Source organism: Syngnathus acus, chromosome 3 (genome assembly GCF_901709675.1).
Source record: "Syngnathus acus chromosome 3, fSynAcu1.2, whole genome shotgun sequence".
NCBI classification, from domain to species: domain Eukaryota; kingdom Metazoa; phylum Chordata; class Actinopteri; order Syngnathiformes; family Syngnathidae; genus Syngnathus; species Syngnathus acus.
In genome coordinates this window covers 9,574,202-9,589,322 of record NC_051089.1, presented here as the reverse complement: position 1 = coordinate 9,589,322, position 15,121 = coordinate 9,574,202, and the positions used below count along the sequence as shown (strand labels likewise).

At 39.7% G+C, this 15,121-nt stretch overlaps 2 protein-coding genes across 7 annotated transcripts in view; one reads left to right on the top strand and one right to left on the bottom strand.

Moving 5' to 3' along the window:
- Positions 1-3,099, bottom strand: part of tcf12 (transcription factor 12) — a 46,670-nt gene extending 43,571 nt beyond the window's left edge. For all 5 annotated transcript variants that reach the window (XR_005097501.1, XM_037247201.1, XM_037247203.1 and 2 more), the window contains exons 1-3: positions 2,917-3,099; positions 957-1,045; positions 687-759 (exon numbers count right to left, since the gene is read on the bottom strand). Coding sequence is in view for 4 of the 5 variants with exons in the window: in XM_037247201.1 (XP_037103096.1) it covers positions 687-759; positions 957-1,028 (145 nt within the window). In the remaining variant the exon portion in view is untranslated. The remainder of the gene's footprint in view (positions 1-686; positions 760-956; positions 1,046-2,916) is intronic.
- Positions 3,100-6,630: 3,531 nt separating this feature from the next.
- Positions 6,631-14,405, top strand: LOC119120797 (zinc finger protein 280C-like). 2 transcript variants are annotated; one of them, XM_037248005.1, is made up of 19 exons: positions 6,631-6,792; positions 7,906-8,033; positions 8,246-8,502; positions 8,596-8,692; positions 9,251-9,475; positions 9,560-9,628; positions 9,785-9,891; positions 9,967-10,154; positions 10,743-10,900; positions 10,977-11,077; positions 11,145-11,291; positions 11,584-11,718; positions 11,793-12,157; positions 12,247-12,315; positions 12,648-12,763; positions 12,841-12,862; positions 12,953-13,106; positions 13,568-13,657; positions 13,767-14,405. In XM_037248005.1, exons 2-19 carry the CDS (start codon positions 7,913-7,915, stop codon positions 13,941-13,943), a joined length of 2,598 nt encoding a protein of 865 aa, XP_037103900.1. In that variant the 5' UTR covers positions 6,631-6,792; positions 7,906-7,912; the 3' UTR covers positions 13,944-14,405. The 2 variants fall into 2 exon arrangements, with proteins under 2 accessions (XP_037103900.1, XP_037103901.1); XM_037248006.1 differs by lacking the exon at positions 13,568-13,657 and having other exon boundaries at positions 6,632-6,792.
- The last annotated feature ends 716 nt before the right edge of the window (positions 14,406-15,121 follow it).

The following is a 15,121-nucleotide window of genomic DNA, read 5'->3' as shown; positions in this document are numbered from 1 at the left end:
AGAGCTCAGACTGTGTTAGGAGGCTCGCTGTAATCAAGGAATACGGACGCTTTGTTTGATGCTTTCTGAGAGTGAATCCTTTGGTCTCTTCTCAATCAGAGAGTCGTTTCTAGTCTGGATCTTAAATTAAAATGGGGTATTTCTGTATGATTTTCATCTTTATTTGCTTTCATAAGGATGGATAAGGTGTCCAAAAAAAAAAAGCATCCTCCAATTCACTTAATGGATGGACAGCTCTGCTCTCCCGCCTTTGTGTTTTTGTTCAGTTCCTCTCGATGTGTGTCTTTCATTTCGCAGATAACCGAGGACAACAAGGCTTTGTGGGCGCACACAAAACATGCTCTCAGAAAACATAATACTTGTTTTGTTGACTTTCTCTTCTGGCGTCACACAATAGATCCGCTATGGTTTAATGTCCTGTCGCATTCACGGCGGGGAAGCGAAATCTGACCTCTGTTTATTCGAAACAAACCACCCACTAACTTGTTTGTCAGTTAAGGTGCTCCAAGACTGCAAGAGCTGTCATTTCTGGGGAACTGATGATTTGCTGTGCAGACATAAAACGGATGAACTAAAACACTACAGTGGTAATTCGATTTTTTGACACACTGTTTCCACTGAAATGGAATGAAAAGATATTTAAGACACGTCTAAGACATTTATTGCACAACACCGGTGGGTCCTACCTGATGCACTAAACTGGCTGCTTCCAAGTGTCGTTGGCCTGTTCTTCCCTCCGTTGACGGGTGGAGAGAACATCTGTGAAAATGAATACGGACTAAATGAAACAGAAATCAAAACGTATCCCAACCTTCCAAGCGCTGCGGTTCACGAGCCGGCTCGAAATCAGGGATCACAATCGTCAATGCGCGTTGATGAAAGAGCAAAGCTTCAAGTGCTACCTAACACCTCTGAGAGACCCGAATGGAAAAAAAACACTGGAAAGTGTCTCCTACCGCACTAAAATCCAGGAGGTCGCTCAATTCCTTGTCTGTTCCGAGAGCGGGAATCCGCTGCTGAGGATTCATCCTGGCGAGCTTAAGACCTGGAGGGAACACAGACAAACACGTTCCCGTCAGGTCACATCACTGTGGGATCGTTTTGTAAACCCACACATACTATTCTTTTTCCATGCATATGTTCCATGTGGATTTTGGCATCCTATTAATAATCTGTCTACACCAAATTGTGAACAATTGAATTGTTCTAAATGTATTATTAGCCTATCTGAAATTAATGAATGAATAATAAATTATTAATCAACGTTTTGGAGAAAAAAAAAAAAGAAACGGTAACTTTATAAGGCCTGGTGAGTGACGTTTGTGATGGCTCCTTAATAGCTTATCCAAATAAGCACATATTTGGGTTTTTATGCTGGTTTACATGGCCTTTCAAAACCCAAATACTGCCAATCGTCGGGTTTTGAAAGGGTTATTGACTGCATGCTAATGTAGTCTCTGTCAGTTGGAGCCAGCTGCAACTCATGTATGACTGTGCCTATTACATTTTTATTAAATAATAATAATAATAGTAAATTTATGAATATTGTGTTACAAACTTTGGATATTTCCGGTCATTTAGAGATGCTTTCCTTCCGGCTCATGCTAACGTAGCACTAACATATTCCTCCATAGAGTTGTTCGTGCATGCAGAGTAACATTCGTTGATGTAGAAATGAGCCCTACAAAGCTTTGAGACAGAGATTTTGCCTCAATAAGTTTTTGTTATTTAATTATTCAAGTTGAATAACTTGAATAATTGTTGCAGACCTAAACTATTATACAAGCTGGAGACTGCATTTTGCCACAAAACTAAACAAAAACAAAAAAATCGAAACTTTTTTGGGTGCGTTTCAGATAATTATTATATAATTAGGAGTGGGCAAGTTTTTCTGGGAAAGGGATCGAAAAAAAATATCAGCAAAAAGGTTCATCTGCATATTCGTGAATATGCAAAATCGACTGTGCATTACTTTGATTACTGCTATGAGCTTCCTCCATGACCCTTCAAAGATCAACAGGTACATGTTTTTGTGATAATGTGAGCAAATGTGGTCAGAAAAAATGCTCGGGATTGTTTCAAACACCCTCTTTAACATTGTTATCACTGTACAATCAGAAAAAATACACCAATATACGGCATGTTCAGTTTTACTTGAATCACCTCAAATCAGTTTTCATGGGCATGGGTCACATTTGATATGGAGTGTGAACAAACTTTGCAGCATCAGAAGAAAATAATTACATTTTTGTGTGTATTTAGGGTCACTTTTGGAGTAGTCATCGAATGTCTGGGTAGAGGAATGACATTTAAGGTATTTTAATAGCTGTGATGCACAGCACAATATGCATTCTCACCGCGGGGGGTAAAATTGAAGAAGCAAGAATATTGGTGCGTTATAAGTAATATACAGACATTTTATGCACATTCAAATGCATTCTTTGTGTTTATTAAGGGCAAGCCATGCAGCAGCAGCAGCAGCAGCATCGCGTCCCTTGCATATTCTGATCATCAGACGTTGTTATAAACACACACGGACTGTAAGTTTAACACAGACTGTAGTTGTGTATTTAAGGCTTTTAGAAAAGATGGCTATAAGGTTACAAGTGACATTGCTAAGTTGCTACCGCTAGCCGCAATTACAGTAAGACTTCATAGTTCACAAGGATTTGGAGCGAGCTAGCAGACTGCCAGAGCGCTTTTTTTTTAACATTAAGTAGAGAGAAAAACGCCTCCTGACAGCAAGTGTCATGCCAATTCACGATTGAGCGAATATAGTACATAAAGAGAAATAGACGAGCGACAATGTGAAATCTCAGCAGCAGAGCACAAAACGCAATTACAGACCTCCTCTCAACTCTCAACTTCTTTCACAGGTCCGAACCCATTTCGCCCGAGTCCCCTCTGTTATCTTACCTTTTTTCCAAGTAAAATCCCGACTAGGGTGATCTGGTGAAGATTCGCTTTCTCGGTGTATGCCTCTACACGCGTAAAGTGTGTCTTTAAACGGCAATAGCAGTGAGAAATATGCTGTATTTGTACCACTTAAGAGTTTCCCCTTAGGCAGACATTTTTGCTGTGCGAGTGCCTCAGCACCAAGATGACATGGGGTTAGTGTATCCCTCCGCCGTGCACAGCGACACGGTGCTCCCTCACAGCGGGAGATGCTGCTTCTTGAAGCGGGCGAGGACGCGCTTCATCTCGGTTTAATCGCCTCCAACGCCTCGCTTGATCATCCGTGGGTCCTTCAGTCATTAGTCGTCGACCTCTGCGTCGTCAAACCCCGTGGTGGGGAGTAACGAAGTACAAATACTTATCGTTATTGTATGCACGTGTTTTATGCATCTGTATTTTACTTGACTATTGTCTAACGTTTACACTCGACTCCATACACTTAATAACATACTTTCTCCTTCATACTTTGCCAAAATAGGCTTGTTACCTTTTTACCAACATCCACGGATGACTGCCCACTATGCAAAAAAAAAAAAGAAATGTCAAATAATCCATGCACAAAATACAGAAACATGCACTTGTGTAGTTATTCTAAAAAAACGAAGTGCAGTATTGTTCAGAATCTCAAAAAGATCAGGATTGCCTATGTATCATATTTTACTTTTTTTTCTTGTTTTCTTTGGGGTTTTTTTGTTGGGATGGACGAGTACATTGGTATCGGTGCTGATACCAGCCTCACAACGTTACAATATCGGTATCTGCCACCCTTTTGTGGCTGTTTCACAATCAAGAACTAGAAATTTAAAATGATAAAAATAAAAAATTGTTATTAGTTTCATGCAATTGCAAGGAAAGTTGCTATATTGAATTTGTAGCTCTTTCTTCTTGATGTGTTAGCATAGCAGCTAACACAGCTCGCGGCTGCACTAGCCAAAAATTAGCAATGATTTGCAACCCTGTTACTTAATTTGGCCAAACACTAAAATTAAGTTCGTATTTAAATAAAATGTAACTTCCTTTAATTGTAAAGGAATTGTTCAAAAATATATTTGCACCTTTTCACGTGAATAAGTAGTGTAACGTCACCAGGCTGAACAAGTAAAATGAACAGAAAACTGTGTCAAGTAATATTTCTTATGGAAAAATGTACTGGTTAGTGGTTGAAATGGACAAATAAATATTATATGATAAGAAAGAAAGAAAGAAAGAAAGAAAGAAAGAAAGAAAGAAAGAAAGAAAGAAAGAAAGAAAGAAAGAAAGAAAGAAAAACCATTCCACCACAGTATTGGGAACAAATTCGGGTGCTACAGTTTAGACTTGTGTGAGATGTGAACAAAAATGGTCTTTTGGCAAAACTTTTCAACAGAACGCACTGTATTTATTGCTTCAATGCTTCAAGTAGACAAAAACGTATAAAAAGCATTTTGTTTTCTTTTTGCTACAAATGAGTCACTGGTTCGTCGCAGGGCACGAACTGTTTGGGACTACTTTTTCTTCCGCGCTGGCGAGGAACTAGACTCGAGGACTGCAGTGAAGTCAGTTTCATGTTTGCTTTGGCTGAAGGCTCCTCATTGGTGCCGATTAGTGCTATTCAGCGGTGGCAAAATATGCCCCATCTGTAGAAGTACACATATTTGTGTAAAAAACATTCTGGGAAAAGAAGACGATCTTTGGTGCCCTGAGATAGGAATTCATTTGTTCTGTGACAAAGCTCGTAACGCAAATGAAATGAACTGGAATGAATTAATGGGTTTAATAAGGATGTTGTATTTTCCTTCATTTTCTTTATTAAGGGCATAGTTACACATAATCTAAAAAAAACTCTAACATATTTTGCCACTTTTTTTCGTTTAATTGTGTTGCTAATTAAGGTGTGCTTACATTGGCCACCTGGGGGCAGTATAATACATCCACGTGGCTATAAAAGTCACTCTTCACAGAGGATAAAGAATATGTGCATGTAACTATTGTTATTTCTCCCATTTGTGCTCAAATATCCGTTGCTTAAATTGGTTATAACACTGACATTGATGCTATTTGCAAGCCCTTCCATGGGATTTTACACTGTTAGCATTTAGATGAACCGACTTGTCTAACGCAAAGCTATTGGGATGTTTTAAATACACCCAATGAGCTAAAAACAACCAATGTTTACTTGTGAAGATCAGTTCCTCTTTTTACAGTCGAATATTGTGAGGGTTTTTTTTCAGTAGGGCTCATGTCTGCTTTGTCGTGAGAGTGTGGTTGTCCTTGAATGACCCAAGCCAATAAAACTAGGAAACAGTGCACAAAGGGTGGGTGAGTGATGGATGAGCTCACAGGGACTGCAGTGAATTTGGCTTCCACAAAGAATTTAACAGCAATTTTAGTCCACAAACCATTTTATTGCACCATTTTATGCTGTCCTCATCCCCCAAAAATGCATCAAATGTTTTCAAGACATCAGCATTTAATTCCATATGTTATGTGTTTTTATTTTACAATTGACTTACAACTTTTTTATTTAAAACAGGACACTTTAAATAACTATTGCAATTAGAGTGGATTGACCAAAAGTTATACAAGCTAGAGTTAAATATTTCCCGGTATAAAATACGCCTTAAAACACAAACTAAAGTTTGAGTTAACCTTGAACGACAAGGGAGACAACAGGAAATGTCATTCGATTTTGGCCTGTTTCACTTAATCAAATATCAATTCAGTTTACAAAAAGAAACTATGGTAATTTTACCAAACAAATGGTCTTGTAAAACATGCATTTATTATACACTACATAAGCCTTATTAAGTTCAAATGTACCTATGATAGCTCTTTAAACAGCATCTGCTCACCAGTGGTGGTTCTAACTTTGCCTGCCACCCCCCCCCCCCCCCAACCAATTTATAAAAATATATAATTAAGGAAACAGATTTAATAACCACCTTTGACACTGCTTACCTTTCACGCCAACGTTTATAAGCAAAATCCTTGAAGACCCCTTACGTCTCCACAAGGTGGCGCAAATTCCCCATAAAAATGGAATCCACAGCTACCCAAGAATACGTACCGGTATTAATAATTCCAGACTGCCACCTGTTGGACAAATGCAACGCCAACAGTTACATCCGATTGTTTACCATCGACTTTTAGTCATTAAACCTCGATGCATGTTAGATTATTTTTTATTATTCATTCTCATGGGTCATATCTAGTTAGTGATTTGTGTTGGCACAAATGATTGTGCTCGAAATTCTGCCATGTAACACATCTAAAAATAACCTGGGAAATATTGCTAGTAAGTCTGTAGATCTTCGGATAGTTTTGCAGCTCTGTGTGAATGCAGATTATTTTGACATTGTCTCTTACACAGGGGCCCGCTCATGAGAGCCGTAACAGGACACCACAAACATTTGCACAGAACCCAGCAAACCCGGCCAGAACAATGTACAGTATGTTTTCACACAGCAACACACCATGCTGCTATTTAGAAAAGTAGATTTGTGATAATAACTAATATAAATGTTTACACGAGCATTGCTGATTGACTGACAATATGGTTGACCGCAAGGGATTGTGGGAAACGTTACTATTTATACGGCACTAGTACCATTTACCCTTCGAGTTTTTTTTTTTTTTTTTTTAAATTCAGGGGGCGCTAGTACATCCTGCTCTTCCCGTGGAACTCGCCATGATTGGTCCAGAGGCGCATCGAGTGTTTCCGCCGCGCTCGGCTCACACACAGGGCACCATTTCCACCGCTGGTAAAAAAAAAAAGTAGGCAGGATCTGCAAGCCAACGTCCACATCCAATTACTAAAGCGACGCTGGTGATTCAGCATTTGAATTGGCTGGTAGAGAGGTAAGCCGAAAGCTCTCTCGGTGCTCCATGAAAACGTTCATTGCACGATGCAGTTTATTCCAGCATCCATATATCAGACAATGACAACAAGCTAATGCTAGCTAGAGGTTCTCCTGCGACGAGCACAGCAAGTGAAGAAACAAGCCATGCGGGCTGAATGATTGCATTAATGCACCAAAGTCGTGGAATTGTTGTAAATTGTTGTACCAGAAATTGTTGGGGGGGGAAAGGCCGTGTAAAAAAAAAAACACACCACCCTACTAGCAAGTTAGCATTACTTGCTGCAGTAGAACTTGACGCTAACATTTTAAAATGCTTGCTCGTGCACGTGTTTTCTTTAATTCTTGTATTTGAAGATGAATTTGAATTTTTTTTTCACTCGGGCTATATTGTCAACTAAAATAATCCCATGCCGTGTGTTGTCTTTAAATCCCAAATTTGTGTTTACATTATCACGGTATGTCGTTTATTTTGTGTATGGCAATGTACCACATTTATACAGACACATATTTCTAATCAAATAAAATTAGTGACCTTTTATTTTATTTTATTTTATTGAAACAATTTACTTGGAATGTGGTTACCCCCCCGCACCCCGCACCCGTCGTCAATTCCGCCGCCATCTTGGACGGAAGCTTTGTGCGAATATATGAACAGATCGTTGAAACATTTTACATGTATCAATTGTCGAAATATTTCACCAAGTTGTTTTCTTGTTCACAGCCCTCTAAATTGCATAGTTTATTGTTGTTTGCGGCTCTATTTCAGTGCTTTAGGTTGTGATTCGGGTGGATTAAGATTGTCTTGCCAAAGGACGTTTTGCCAATGGACCTTTTCCTAGTGTTTGTAATACAACAGCGCTGACTGGCCATGAAAACAATGATTAAAACTTGAGTTCGTGTTTACTTCATCATACCATTTCATAATGTTCGTAAACATGGAATGGCATCTAACTATAACTACGGTGCAGCCTGTGACAAAAATGAGTTTGACACCCCTGCAAGTCCACAATGCCACTTAAAATGCATTGTGTACGTGTGGGTCGGTGTTTATGTATTAACGGTGCTATACAGATAATAGTTTGCTTTAATGTAAATGCGGTTTGTATTGTAGGTCCAAAATGTCTGAACTCTTTATGGAGTGTGAGGAAGAAGAGCTGGAGCCCTGGCAGAAAGCAGCTCCTGAGGTGTTGATTCAGGATGCCGACGATGATGACGAGCCCATTTTTGTTGGAGTAGTTTGTATGTACATTTGTTTTTTAAAAATGCGAATTACCGTTTGCACATATTTTCATGACAGCGATACTATTTTGATGCAGTCCAGCACTTGGCTTGTTTGGTCATGTAGAGTCTTCTAATTGATATTGCAATATATTTGTCCTAAGCAATTACTTTGGTTGTTGCACCTAATATCAGATGTCCATATGTGATCCTGTTTTAAACCTGTTTTCCAGCAAAAAAAGAAAAAGTGGTTCAATCTGTCTTTCCACCTCCTCTCAAAATCAATGTGAAGAAGCAAGTGGTCAACTCTGTGCCAGTTCCTGCCCCTGCTACAGTTCCTGCTCCAACTCTTGCTCCTGCTCTACCTCCTGCGCCAGCCCTCGCCTCCTCTTCTATAATGTTACCTCTGAAAATAGCTGGAAATGCCATCAGTACTCCTACAGGCAGTTTCACGACACTGACTCCACAGCCCGTTATTGTTAATGATCAGGTATTGTCATTTAAACCATTTTACTTTCTTTTTTTCCTCCTCCATGTGACTTGGGTAAATGATATTCTACATATTGATGTGTTTTAATCCAAGGGCTTCATCGTAACCTCACAGTTAACCAGCAACAATAACCTCATTGCCACTCTTGGGAATCAGTATCCTCCTGGGACCAAATTTGCCATTGTACCAGGTAACGTTGAGTTTCATGTCATCAGAAATACTAAATGTTCTTGTTAAGTAAAAACTGTGTTCCAGGTTTGGCAGAACACCACAGATAACAGCCATTGTCTCCACTCTGAGATGCTGTGGGGGTGTCTGTTAAAATATGTTGAAATCACGCTCCGCTCAACTGTCTTGCTAGTCTAGCTTCTTATGCCTCCACAAAACTACACTTTTGGCTGCACAAATATGACGGTTTATAGACTCTAACATGGGGCTTTTCCATACAACAATAACAAGGCACTAACGCTAAAGCGGACTTATAAACGTGAAATCCCTGTCCACATGCTGGCTGTCATGTTGGAGTTTTTTTTTTTTATGTTAAAATTAGTTATCTTAAAATTAGGTACTGATTGGTGAAAAACGCTATACTGCAGCTTAAAAATTGTTTTACTATTACGTTTTCAATCTTTATTCAACAATTACATTCAAATAGGCACCAATATTTAAGATTAAAAAAGGAGATGGTGTGAATCTTTTGTTATGGTTTTGAAGGCACTTTTCAAAGTTTGTATGTTCTGTATTCCAGCCACCCAGCCGCAGCAGCTTATCCGGCGGGTCACCCCAGTAACAACTGCGATACCCGGCGTTGTTCACCGGCCTCACGTGCAGCAGATCCGAAACAACGTGGTGACGTTGGCTAACGTGCAGAACCCCACTGTTTATACGGCCAAACCCCACCTGCTACAAGTCAGCCAGGCCACCACTCTGCAGACCATTACCTTGCCTGTCCAAGCGAACAGCTTAAGCAAAGGTGCACTCTTAAAAGGCGTCGCGCATATTTGAGAACACGTGAATCAGTCTGGTTTTTCTTGTCCTGTTTTTGGGTGCCTCACAGAGACAATGAGACGGGTGTTGCCAGCTCAGCAAATTGAAACGGCTGCGAAAAAAATCAAATTAGATGTCGGTAAGTAGTAAGTTTTATAACTTTTATTGCCAGCTAAAATTAACCTCTGTTATATTGTGTATTTTGCAATAAAGGTTTGCATAATCCTGACAACTAACAAAAATATATTGTGGAAATGCTTACTCGAGTTATTCCTATGCTTTGGTGTACCTTTAGGCCAAGCAAACGTGAACAAACCAGTGGCAAATGGTGACATAAAGAAAAAATGCCCCAATTGTAAAGAAGAATTTCTTCAGCAGGAGGCATTGACTCATCATATGACTGTATGTATGTGTATTTTGTTAGCTAGGTTCATTTTGTTGCCTTGTGGATTTTCATGTCTAAATCTCTTGTTTCAGAGTTGCCAGGCTAAGGTTGAAGTTAGCGCTCCGCTAGCCGACAACGTTATCACGCATAAACGCATCATGCTGGTGTCCGAATTCTACTACGGCAGATTTGAGGGGGATCCTCTCAAGGAATCTGTGCAGAAGAGCAGTATCACTTTTAAGTGTCAAAGCTGCTTCAAAGTTCTCAAGAGCAACATCAGGTATGTTCATAATCAACATGAAATCTTGAGACTTGCGTTGATTCTAAGCAAAATGTTTCCGCACCTCACTCCGTGCTTTGTTTTCTTTAATGGATTGTCGATGAGGATTAAAAACACGTAGCAGTTTAAAATACAAAATGACGAGTAGGCTCTTAACCCCCATGAGCCGAAAGCTGAAAAATGAGCAGCGAATGAATCATTCCGTTGATTAATTGCGTTGGAAATGCTTTTAAAAAAGGTCTCTGTAAGCAGCTTTTAATGGAGACGCACATGTGTACCCCACTTGCCCTCTCGCTGCAGGAGTCAAAGGTCACCCACACAGGAGATTTCAGTAGGGGAGCTGAAGTAGCAGAAAGCACAGTCTGAACAATGGGCCTCACTTCATCGGGCACTCGTGGCACATAGTTGCGGATGCCTCCATTGCCACTGCATCATTAGGCAGAACAACAAATAATTGTTTAATTCATCAGATTTATTCAACCATTTCCGCAAGAGCCATTTTGAGATTCTACCACCCTCTATAGACTTTATTCTGACCCAACTTCTTCCCAGATTCAAGTGATGAGTGTGTCTATCCATCTGTTCCAGGTTTATGAACCACATGAAGCACCACCTCGAGCTGGAGAAGCAGAACAACGAGTCATGGGAGAGCCACACAACTTGCCAGCATTGCTACCGTCAGTACATGACTCCATTCCAGCTGCAGTGCCACATCGAGAGCGCGCACAGCCCCATAGAGTCCTCCAGTATGTTACCTTGAGGCCTCCAGCTCTGCCGCATCAGCTCGAGTGTCCCTTTTTACTATTATGTCCTTCTTTTTAGCAAATTGCAAGATATGTGAGCTGGCGTTCGAGTCAGAGCAAGTGCTCTTGGAGCACATGAAAGACAACCACAAGCCCGGGGAGATGCCCTACGTCTGCCAGGTCTGCTGCCTCAAAACATGTTGCAAATCTCACTGCAGATTAATTCACGGCTTTCTCTTCCGTACAGGTGTGCAATTACAGGTCCTCCTTTTTCTCGGACTTGGAGACACATTTCCGAAGTGTCCACGTGAACACAAAAGACCTGCTGTGTCCTTTTTGTCTCAGGATTCTGAGAAATAGCCAGAGTTACATGCATCACTTCATGAAACATCAGGTAAGATACTGCCTTCCAATGATTCTTTCAAATAAAGCAACGGAGTATTTCAGAATGTGACAATCGTTGAGGGCTGTGTATCCCATCCTTCATTGAACAATGGTACACATTTTACATTTCAAAAGTAATTTGTTTACATTCTGACATTGGTGATGTCCTGATTACATTTATTTGCACCAGAGACTCGAGTCACTTCGTTTGCTGTTCAAAATACGACAGTAATTTAACAAAACGTTTTGGAAGAAAGTTGAGCAACAATGATCAACGGTTTACAATCTGTTTTGTGTTTCAGAAAAAAGGCATCCATCGCTGTGGAAAATGTCGACTGAATTTCCTCACCCACAAAGACCGAATGGAGCACAGGACTCAAGTCCACAAGACTTTTAGAAAGCCTTCAGTTCTGGAAGGCCTGCCCGCTGGCACAAAGGTGTGACCGCCGTCCCCGCCCGCTCTGGGAAAGTGTCCCCCTTACATTCATTTTCTCTTGTTTTACTTCCGCAGGTGACTATTCGAGCTTCCCTGAGTGGCAAAATGGTCGCCATGGCAAATTCAGCGGATCGATCCTCTTTTATTTTATCGTCCGAAACGTTAAGCAGCAGTCCAAAAATCAAACCTCATGTCGGTTTGGTCAAGACCAAACGAATCACTTACGAAGCTGGAAGAATCAGGACAATTCAGAAGAGAAAAGAGAATGCCGCTATCAATTGCTCATTTCCAAATTTCAGTACGAATGGAAGTTGCCACACCTGCATCGAGTGCAACAACAAAATCGACGACTTCTCTTCCCACTTCCTGTTGTCGTCTGATTGTGGCGCGTGCAATTACCGGACAAGTTGCAAAGTTGCCATTGGAAATCACATGATAAGGTTACTTTTCTAACCATTGTTTTCGGCCGTCTGTCTCAGTGTGTGTGTGGGTGGGTTAATAAGTGTTGTCTTTTTTGCCCTTTGTTCAGATTTCATAGCACAATCAACAAGAGCAGGTTTTCCAAAGTTGATCAAAGGAAACAGTCATCTGCCATAAAGTAGGTTTGCTAATTTGAGTTGACACTAATTTGAGTTGCTTTCCTATGGACTCAGTGGATGTTTATAGTCAGCTGGATTCCAACCAAATAATAGCGGCAAAGTCAGTGCTCTGCTCGACATGTTTCTCTTCCACCTTCCGTTAAGTTCTACTGGTGATTTCAAAAATGAATGTAAAAGGCTACAAAAAATTTTGTTCTGCAACACTGTCCTAAAACAAAATAGTCTGAGTTTTTTTTTTTTTTTTTTTAGGGGAGTCAAAATGCTCTAACACGGTTGGCAATGAATGATTTAATGTTGTTTCACATCTGATGCATTGACACTTTTCCTTTAGATTAACGCTGGTGTGTCTCAACTGCGACATCCTGGTGGATGCATCAGGCGGTGATGTGATGAGCAAACATTTAAATGACAGACCAAATCATGTATGCAAAGTCATTGAGGAGAAAGGTGAGTTTTTCAGATTGGGACGTCACCTTATGTGTTGTTGCACATATCTTAAAAGTCTTCTATTTTTAACCCAACAGTCGTCCAAGGCGAAACTGGAGTGTGAGTAGGAAACACGACAGTTCAAATTCAATATTTGTGCCATGATGAAAATAGGTCTAAATATTTGTTATTTTGGCTTTTTGACTCAAGCCAGGACTACAGTGATGCCGTCCGACTGAAAAGGAAGGAGCTACTCTCCAAGCTGAAGGAAACTCGACCAGGGGGGAATATTGTCTGCCTGAGACAGGACAAACTGTTAATCCAAAACCAAAGCAACACAGAAACGTCAGATGACTCTTCGAAGGTATCTACTGATATTTACTGTAAAACTAATCACAACAAAAATATTTACACGCATTGCATATTTACGTACAAGTCATCCTTCATTTAAAAATACATCATCGCCAGTACTAATGCTCATGTCAATGAAAAATCCTATTGACATGCTAACCATACATTAGCATCAATTTGGCAGCAATATTCCTTCAAATAACAAATATTAAAGACATAGACAGTATAACAATGCTCAAAGGCACTTTTTCTTCTGAAGCGGTAAAAAAAAAAAAAAGGACCTCAATCACAACATTTTTCTTCTACCCCTCATATTGTATGCTCTTCGGGTTGGCAGACGATGCATCAAAATTTTTCTTAGGTGCTCACAACATATTTTGCTCCCAAACTTCTTTTGTGTGCTTGTAATTGTCGCACAATGAATTGGTGAGGAGGTTTTATTCATCGTCAGATTATCATTTTTTTTGCCTTCAGGTATTGGTCGCTGAAATCGGCAGCCTTCACAACTATTCTATACCTGGAAATAAGGCTGGTGTCATTACTGGAACGTCACTAAAAATAATCGTTAGTTGCAGCCTTACTCACCTCATTTGTAGCCTCCACACCCAAGCCAACATGGTCATTGTTTTATTGATAGTGACACTAAATGATGGATGTTTTTTTTTCTTCACAGCCAATCCCCGTTTTGAAATCCTCACAGACAGAAACAACCTCAGAACCTGTACAAATCAAGAAGATAGAACACTTACCTCACACGAGTGTTGAACAACTTCAATCTTTGCCCGTGTTGCCAGCAGTTGCTGAAGATTCTGTCAGCGGAAACGTGACAGTTTGTCTCCTCAACTGCTGAAGATTCTCCGAGTGAAAACGTCATGGAGGACTGTTTTTCCCTGATTCGATCCCTGATTGGGCAACAAACGGCGGAACGAACAATGCCAATCACTCTGAACGTTTTTCATATTTCTAAAACCTTTCAGGTGTTCCCCATAGAAAATTATTTCAGTCTTTGTCATCTATTTAAACATAAATCACGCAAAACGTCCAGCCATGTATGATATGAAATGAAAATGGATGCTGTTAACCTCTTATGGGTACATTTGGAAATATCATTAGTTCCCGTTGTTAAGCTGCGCGATGATCCATCCGGCGCACCGTTTTGTGTACAGAACAGCTATATTTAATATGTAAATATCTTTACTACAATACTTTGGATGTCATGTACCAAGATGGGCCATTTGTTTTATTTTGATTGCATTTGACCTGAAAAACATAAAAAATAAATGTCTTTAAAATAGGCCACAAGAAGGCACTATATTTGAAGCCGAATCATTCATGACCCGACATTAAGGCCTATATTGAGTGACGAATGATTGCAACAGTTTGTAAAAGAAGTGGAAGGTAGGTTCTTTTTTTTTTTTTTTTTTTAGTCAGCAGCTGCAAAAACATCTATGACTAAGCAAACTGTTGGTGAACATTTTTTGCAAACGTTAACAAACCCTGAAGAAAAATCAACATTTGCTGTCTTCACACTTGGAATCTATGCTGCTTCATGAAATGCTGACTTAAGATCTTAACATTGACCATATAATTCTATACTTTGGCCATGAACCAAAAAAGTTATAGATGCTGAATTTATGCATTGGTTTTGGTTCTTTTGCACATTCCAAGAAAAAGTTTAACTCAAATCTGAAGTTAAAATATAAAAAAAAAAGTGTAGCTGAAGAAGCATGATAAATCTGATGCACAACTGTTCTCATAGAATTTATTAAAGTACTGTTTTCTTGATAGTATGGTTGTCTAAACTAGTGTGTGACACATAACTACGAGTAGGCCCACGTAGTACTAATAGTAGTGTGAGGAATAGCCAGTATATGCATTTTAAACTAGATATAAAATAAATGCTCAAATTGGTTCCATGGGGCAAATATTAAACGAAGCCACGCCCACAAATACAATCATGAAAAAGGCTTGGTTCCAAACGAAAATGAATTTTAGTTATTTTAATTTTAGTAATAAAAATGTATACGT

Bases quoted from the DNA above. Each gene is read 5' to 3' on its own strand.
- LOC119120797 (XM_037248005.1), top strand. From the start codon at position 7,913: ATGTCTGAACTCTTTATGGAGTGTGAGGAAGAAGAGCTGGAGCCCTGG. The intron at 9,476-9,559 runs GTGCACTCTTAA...GGTGCCTCACAG, and splicing joins AGCGAACAGCTTAAGCAAAG to AGACAATGAGACGGGTGTTG. The intron at 9,629-9,784 runs GTAAGTAGTAAG...GTGTACCTTTAG, and splicing joins AAAAATCAAATTAGATGTCG to GCCAAGCAAACGTGAACAAA.